At 39.6% G+C, this 8,924-nt stretch overlaps 1 protein-coding gene across 1 annotated transcript; it reads right to left on the bottom strand.

The window, feature by feature from the left end:
• Positions 1-1,479: 1,479 nt before the first annotated feature.
• On the bottom strand, positions 1,480-5,469 carry TTR (transthyretin). The gene is made up of 4 exons (XM_083517816.1): positions 5,318-5,469; positions 3,913-4,058; positions 3,031-3,166; positions 1,480-1,761 (listed from the first exon to the last, which is right to left on the bottom strand). Exons 1-4 carry the CDS (start codon positions 5,384-5,386, stop codon positions 1,654-1,656), a joined length of 459 nt encoding a protein of 152 aa, XP_083373942.1. The 5' UTR covers positions 5,387-5,469; the 3' UTR covers positions 1,480-1,653.
• Between the last annotated feature and the right edge of the window lie 3,455 nt (positions 5,470-8,924).

Genomic DNA, 8,924 nt, shown 5'->3' on the forward strand with positions numbered 1-8,924 from the left:
TGTCTCTTGAAATGTAGTGTGCTAAAAACTGAGGTACTGTTACTTTTAGTAATATAGCTTTTATTTTGTTTGAAATAGTTTTGATATAGCTTACACAGTGTATTCCTTCAATTTCTTTTCTTTTAAAGCACAGGTTTTAGCAGAGCTCTGCATCATTATATTCTACAAAGTTTAAATGAAAAGAGGTTTTAATCTTTTGTTATTATTATTTTTCCTTAGAGTGGATTCCTACTAAGTCATATTCAGAGTAGATCCACTGAAACATGTGTTCTCATGTGAGTCATTTTTACCTTAAGTCTCTTGATTTCTAACTTAGTCAGTGCAAGCAACAACACTTTGTGCCTGGTTTTAGAAGCATGCCCTTAATTACCCAATATACAATTCAGCTCATTGCTCATGCAATTCCTCTTTGCATTCAATGCCTAGCTATCTTCAAGTTCCTGAAGGTGCTTTTCAGGTTAGCTTTTCCTAAACTACTAGTAGTTTGAGCACTGATTTTACATGGGAACACAGTGGTACCTTGGTTTTAGAACAGCGTAGTTTATGAACAACTTGGATATAGAATGCTGCAAACTCAGAAGTAGGTGTTTCGGTTTGTGAACTTTGCCTTGGAAGCTGAACATGTTCTGCTTCCTGTTGAGTGTGTTCCATTTGTAAATTGAGTCCCCTGCTGCTAATCAGAGGCTTCCTGTTGAGTCTGTCGGCTGTTGAGTCCCGAGCACTGACACAACATAGAGGTGATATTTGGAACTTATGTTTTTGCTATTTTTTGTTTTTTTGTTCGTGTGGGTTTTTTTTTGACTATGACTTGTTCTTCATGCACATCAGTGCACATAAGGAAAAAAATAATTTTAATTTTGTCATCTACAATACCGTCTTATTTATTTTATAGTACAGTACATTGATTATTGCTTTCATTTTATGGATCAATGGTCTCGTTAGATGGTAAAATTCATGTTAAATTGCTGTTTTAGGGGTTGTTTTTAAAAGTCTGGAAGGGATGAATCCATTTTGCATTCCTTTCTATGGGAAAGCGTGCCTTGGTTTTGGAACAGACTTAAGGAACAGATTAAATTTGGGAACCAAGGTACCACTGTAATGGCTTGGAGTCTACATTTTTGCTCCTTTCACAGAAGGCAAGTTGCACTCATAGTGGAAACTATTTTAAGAACACATTCCATTCTCGTGTGTTCATGTGTGCACACGCATCACTAAGAGCACTGAGTGAGATCTTCAGTACAATGTCTCCTTCCCAGCCATTTCCCTCTGCCTTAAGTGTGACTTATGTGCCAATGGCACTGCATTTCTCCAGGCTTCCTGGAGACTTGCAACATGTGAGTGAGCATAGGTGTGCCAGCAGCTTGATGTGCAATGGGTATAGACCCTATAAAAATTGAGAAAGGACTGTGGGTGCCTCATGAGCTTTTGTTAAACAAACCTGGATCTTGTTTTGTAACACAGAAAATGACACTGTAACTATTTAGAGAAGAAATATTTATTGATGCATTAAAAAAAAAAAGTTTTAGCCAAGATGTTAATACTAGATGCTACTTTAGCAAACAAGCCATGGGTTATACAAATTAACTGCTGCCTCTAATATAATCCTACAAAAGTGGAATAGTAGAGAGAATGTTGTGAGAATAAAGTATGATGTCATTCCTTTGGGTCGCTGACAACAGCTGTGGTTGAATAAGAATAGGGACTAAGAAGAGCAGCAATGGTGTAATGACGATGACCAGAATCGTTAGCAGTAAAAACCACCTGCAAGAGGAAAATACTTAAGTTAGTCATACAATGCTTTTTTCTGTAAAAACCTGTATTAAAAATATTAATTCATCATAAGTTGCCTACAAACTGTCCAAGTGCTCTGATTTGTCTGCTTTCCTTGGACAGGCCAATTCATTTCAATAGAAGGAATACATCTGTATACAAAAAAAGACTATAAAGATTGACTTCATCTGTTAGAATGAATGGCAATGACTTTGCAATTTGGGAATCATTATGTGCACATACTTGTGAAATAATCATTGGGTAGGGACAGCTTTGTTTAGATTTCAGTTAAGAAGTTAATGAAAATGCTGGAAGACATTCAGAGTGATACGGTAACTCCATAAGCATGCTAAATTTGGTTGCAAAATTTACATTGACTTTTTAGTGCTGAGAATCATCTTGTCATTGATCGGTGAAGATATGCTTTTTATGTGGTTAGTTAATTAAAAAACCACTGAATGCATTGCACAAAAAACAAGTTGTTTTAATAGAAGTTTTAAGGAGTGCCCCACTTTAACCAATATACATATTGTTTGTTTCTAAAAATGCATGTGAAATTAGAGAGGCACTAAAAATATTTATGCTGTTTTACAAGAAGCACCATAGAATCTTAGAGCTGGAAGGGATCCAAGGGTCATCTAGTCCAACCCCCTGCAATGCAAAGGATGTTATGACTTGGGGGCTTTCCTACTGTTTTGCACTTTGAGAACCAGCAGAAAAATTGATTTGGCAGAATCCACTTGTTAAGTCATGATGGCCTATTTTGTCTACATTTTTCAGGCACTGAGCCCTTCCTTATGCATGTGTGAGAAAGTTAAGGTAAGCCTGTAAGCTTACAATGTCTAACCAACAGAAGTTGGATTGTAACATTGTTTTAATTTTTTAAAAAAGTTTGTTCACTGTTTAAGGAAAGTATACTTGTAGTTCAGCTGGAGGTTCATGTATACAAATGCAAGATTTATTGTTTTTGTACAGGGTGACGTTCTGATAGATTTAAGGGCAGATTTGGATGTGGCTTTTTTAGGGGATCGGACCCTTAAAATGCAGCCACTGCTGTAGTCTACACATACTGAAACCTTCAGCTTTCATCCGCTTATCTCCCCACTCCTACTGCATAGTCGATAGCAGTAATTACCCAATCAATTGGTCCCATGATAATATTCGACTCCGAAAACTTACTATATTGTGGGATTTAAAAAACTGCCAGTGGTTTACATTATGGGGGGGGGCGACGACGATGATGACGACCCAAATACTCACATCAGCATATTCATGAAATGGAGCAACGCCAGCTGCCTTCCAGTATGTATTGGTGTCAAACTGGACCTTGTACAAGCCTTCTGTAAATTGTTCATCTGTTGTAAGCTCATGGATTTCCCCAAATTCATTTGTTTCCCTGTAATACAGGTGCATAAAAGTAATAAGGATGGTATCTTTTTATATACATTTTTTTTAATACAAGAAGTAGGTTGGGGCTGTTATGGAGCACCAAATTTTCTCAACAAGACTTCTGTGTAGTCATGTATAAGACTTCTGTGTAGTCATGTATAAGACTGTTTTAAGTTGCAATTCAAAGTTCTCTTGGAAATTCATTCAGTTTCATTTCAGAACTAGCCATATGTCAGGGATATGTGCAGTACCGGCACCTTTTTTTACTAGAAGAAAAGCACTGCATCTCCCTCTTACCAGGTGACAAGGCTCTAGGTGTTCTAGAGTGGGTGAGCAGTTTGCAGCCTTGTCTCCATATGTAGCTTCCTGAGAGGATATTGAAAAGGTTAGTTTTGATTCTTTTTAAGAGAGCAAACATCTAGTCTTCATAGCTGCAGAGACATATGGCTTTCAAATGCAGACTATAGTACTAGTCATGTTCCTAGGAAGGCGTTCTGTGGTAGGTCATGTAACAAATAAGTCCACTTTACAAATACAGGATGGGTGTGATGGTGCTCCCACAGTGATAAGACAGAAAGTTGTTCCTGTTGCTGTGAATAAACATATATTATCTGTATAAACCCTTGGAAATAACAGTGAGGCTTGGAACAGAAACTTGGTTGGTGGTAGTGTTGTGGATTCACACAATTTGGAGGTGCCGTCTCAGCAAGGCTGACTTGCTCTTCAAGGCACTTTGCATGCAGGGCAACTTACCCAGTAGCAAACTCCTTCCAGGTGCCATCTTCAGCTCTTTTGGACACTTTTACCAGTAGGCTGGTAGCTGGTCTTCCTTTAACTGCATCCAGGACTTTCACCATAAGAGGACACTTTGAGTCAATGGAGCCATGGGAAACCTTGACCTGGCAGAAGAAAATATCTATCAGTGTGTCTGTGGTCCATAGCCTATTTCATGGGCATAAGGAACACAATACAAATTCTTCAACAGCCTGTACACACCCAAGAGCTGTCAAACAAACAAACAAATAAGCTTGGGCTAGGAGTTACTGCAAACATATATATACACATAGACATGGGATGCAGCTTTGAGAAATGGTCTGTTAAGAGTATTTAAAAGCAAGCACAAAATAAAATGTTATGCCAGTTCAAGCTTTGCTTTTAACAAATAGATATTCCTCTTTTTCCTTCCTCCACTCTGATTTAAAGGTTCAGTGGGTCTATCATTATTAATGAATATTCAGCTAGCACAGCAATATTCTTGAAGTTGACATACATTTGAGCATTGCACTATTAATTGGATACAGTTAATAATTAAAAATTGAGAATCAAACTTTACAACTCACTGTAAATAAAAGTAAAAATGATTTTCATTTTACAGAGTAAGAAGATGAGCTGCAAATAATTGTCAGATTTGCCACTGTCACAAATTGCCTTCAGGCATTTGCTGCATATGGTAACATATTGCACGTTTTTAAATAATGACAAAAAATAATGAATAGTGTAGTAAAATAGAACAGACCTCTTACAAACACTTACCTGTGCATAAATCCCCTTGAACTCAATGGGACTTACTTCTGAGTAGACATGTATGAACAGAATTGCACCAACAGTTGCTTAAAAAGCAGTGGCCTTGTAAGATTTTATGGTAACATACATTTAGAATATGCATATATGAAGAACAAATAGAGAGCTATTATTAGTTTTTTAATGACAAACTTAACTAACAGATCTAGTTTTCTAACTATAAATGGCAGGTGCTAAAATTTTCCTGCATTGTATAGTTAGAAACCTTGGGATTTATGGGTACCTTTCCTGCGAACAACTGATATATTGAAAGGTGAAATTGTCTGCAATTCCTAAGAGACAGCCACGTATCACACTGTGGTAGGCATGTGACAATATCTTGGACTATTCTCTTAATTTCTTCAGCATGATTAAATTACCAGTTGTCAGCATTTTGGTACATATTATTTCACAAATAGAATGTGTCTCCAGCAACCTGAAAGCCATTCTAAAGTACCTTGGTAAACGATGCAGCCATCAAAAGATATGGACAGTTCACTATGGATCAGCATATGTGGTACAAATTTGGTAATAAGCTTGCAAGAAGATTGTACTCCCCTCCACCGAGAAACTGCTGTACCACTAATGCAATACTTACCAGTGGCGTAGCTTCAGTGATGTACACCATTGCAGCCAAGCAAACGAGAAGCAGAGAGGAGGAGGCCATGGTGTTATATGTGTGTGTGCAATCAGCAAAACCCTGCCAATGGCTATAGGCCAGTGAGGTTTGAGTTTTTATACCCCATCCTTCTGCAAAACAGCCTACTTATCAAGTGCCCGTATGACTTTAAACCTGCTGATTCTGATTATTTACTTAGTAAGCAGTCCAGCTGGGCAGTACTTCCATCCATTGGCCTTTTGCAGAAATCCATGGGATTATAGTATATGGAAGGAAAGACTCCACAGGCACTGTGAGTAAGCCAATGAGTAACCCACACAAACATGAACCTTGCCTATTGGGATTAGGATGTTTGGACATAAGAGTGTGTGTGTGTGTGTTGGTGTTGTGGGGGGGCAGGGAACTGTTAAGCAACTGTTGTTTGCTTACATTTTAGGGGCCACAGAATGTCCATTGCTTGTGGTAATATCCAACTTGGGAGTCAGTCTTCCTTGCATTCTTACCTGTAATGGGCCATTTGGGCACGATAGATCTTGCTTTTCTGCAGTGCGCCAAGTACTGTCACGATTCCTATCTGCCATTCTATAAAATGCTGGGGTTCTCCTTGGGGCTTGTCACTGCAAGATGTTTAACTGTTTTAGTACCTGATCATTCACATTAGGAAGCAGTCTGCATTGCAGAAGCTGACAGTTACCCCCACCAAAGCAATGATGAACTGATTGTGGCCATGTGTCTCCATTAGTGCCAATCTGTATCTGAAGTCTAATATGTAGAAGATATGTGTTGCCTGTGATGCAGAATGCTGCTGAGACTTACTCAGAGAGATTCTCCTGCCATGGACAATGGAACTCTTTCTCCATGTCCTATAATTAGCAACTACTCTCTTGATCCACTGCAGTTTAACAGCATCTGCTGCTGCTGCTAGCAGGTGGTAATGGTTATTTACATGCTGTGAAAAGCTCTAGCTGATGATTTTGTAGATCAAGTTGTTATTAAAGGCTCAGCATCAAGCTAGGCCTTTGTCATATTTTGAAATATATATATATCCCTCAAGTAATTAAGGAACAAAAGAAGAAAAGGCACACTAACCTGGGAACTTCCTCTCTGCCCAGAACGTTGGAGGCTATACACCACACCCCCTCAACAGTATTTATAGGAACTCAAACACTGAGATCCTGCTCTGTTCCAGTAACAAGAAGCCGAAAGCACCAGCCTGAAGATGACGAGTGAGACCTCGTCGAAACGTCGCCTAGACACCCCAACTCTTACACGGGAAGACACCCGAAGACACCAAAACCTGCATATATATATATATATATATATAAATTTCTCGCTAAGCAACTTCAGCCCTATGCAGGCCTAAATTTCTCGCTAAGCAACTTCAGCCCTATGCAGAATCCATCTCTTCACACGTTACAAACTCCTTCCAGTTCATAGAAACAATAAAGAAGCAAAACCTACATCCCGATGACCTACTTGTGAGCTTCGATGTTGTATCTCTCTTCACACAAGTGCCCATTAATGAAGCCTTGACAGCCATTCAAAACAAATACAATCCCCCCGAATACATCCTGGACCTGACCAACCACTGCCTAACCAACACGTACTTCATCCACAATGGACAAAGATACAAACAGATAGAAGGAGCACCTATGGGATCACCCCTCTCACCGGTCATCGCAAATCTGTACATGGAACACTTTGAAACCAATGCTTTAGACAAGTCAGAACACAAACCCAAACTTTGGCTCAGATATGTTGACGACACCTTTGTAATTTGGCCACACGGGAAAGAAAAACTAGATAGCTTCCTCACACATCTCAACAGCCTACACCCCAAAATACAATTCACTATGGAAATAGAAGCCAACAACCAGCTTCCCTTCCTTGACGTCCTAATCTACAAAAAACCTGATGGCTCCCTAGGACACACTATCTACCGGAAAAAAACACACACCAACCGCTACTTACATGCTCAATCACACCACCACCCTGCACAAATAAACTCCGTAGCCAAGACCCTCATCTCCAGAACCAAACGCCTGACTGACAAAGACCACTTGACAACTGAGTTACAGAATCTCTCAAATGTGTTAATCGCCAATGGATACCAGCAAAACAGGGTTACGAAGCTTATCCAAAAAGAAACACCCCCCAAAAACCAAGACACAGAAGAAAACAATGGCATGGCCCTCCTTCCTTATATCAAGGGCACTACAGATAAAATTAGCAAAATCCTCCATAAACACAATATCAAAACAGCCTTTTGCACCAACCAAAAAATAGCCAATATCCTCAGAAACCCCAAAGATAAAATCCAGTTGGAAAACCAAGGGGTCTATGAAATACCCTGCAAAGTCTGCCCAGCCACGTACATTGGACAAACAAACAGACGAATAAATGCACGTATCGCAGAACACAAGAATGCCGTCAAAAAAGAAGAAAAATCTTCCTCTCTTTTCCAACACATGAAAGAAACAGGACACGAAATTAATTTTGCAGATTCCAAATTGCTCTTTAACATGGAACATCACCACAAGAGAATAATCATGGAAGCCATCGAGATAGAGAAACACCCTCACAACATGAACAAGCGTGACGACACGTCCCGCCTGCCAGACATCTGGAAATTAGCCCTCCCCACAAAAACCGACACCAGATCCAGAGGCACACAGAACGCCACCACCAATCAACCACACCAGACCCAAACCCAGACCCTCTCCACAGATAAATTACAGACACCATCCAGTAACCAAACCATAGTGGCACCTCCGGATGCTGCACCCCCCTGCAATCCCTACACAGATCTGGCTGGCACAGGGCACAAAACCACAGCTCGCCCCTATACACGAAGCCAAGCCAAAGCACAACTAAGTGCAGTACAGCCATCTTCCCAGAAAAACTCTTCACAAATTCAAGAGGTCAAGACACGAAGGCTTTAGCAACTAATCCACACCCAATGACCCACCTAAGTGGTACTCAGAATATCACTCAAGTAATCACTCAAGATATCCCTCAAGTAATTAAGGAACAAAAGAAGAAAAGAACACTAGCCTGGGAACTTCCCCTCTGCCCAGAACTTTTGAGGCAATACACCACACCCCTCTACAGTATTTATAGGAACTCAAACACTGAGATCCCGCTCTGTTCCAGTAACAAGAAGCCGAAAGCACCAGCCTGAAGATGACGAGTGAGACCTCGTCGAAACGTCGCCTAGACACCCCAACTTTTACACGGGAAGACACCCGAGGACACCAAAACCTGCATTCCTGTACCCGTGAAAATCTACGAAAACATATATATATATATATATATATATATATATATATATATATATATATATATAAAAGTTGTTATTGTACAATAAAGAAATAATTTCTATAAGGTTACAGTAAATAAAATCCATCATATGGTTGTACATAGCCATGGTGTTTATCATTCTCAAACATAGAGAACATAGCCCATTTCTCAAATTGCTTAGGTCCTGACAGAAGAAGCATAGTTATGTCACAGGCCTTCCTTCTATAATCTCCCATGTAGAGACAGATGATTCAGTGATAATCTGTATGTATTTGTGGTTATAACA

The sequence above is a fragment of the Podarcis liolepis genome (assembly GCF_965112155.1).
Source record: "Podarcis liolepis genome assembly, chromosome: 8".
In the NCBI taxonomy this organism is placed as follows: Eukaryota; Metazoa; Chordata; class Lepidosauria; order Squamata; family Lacertidae; genus Podarcis; species Podarcis liolepis.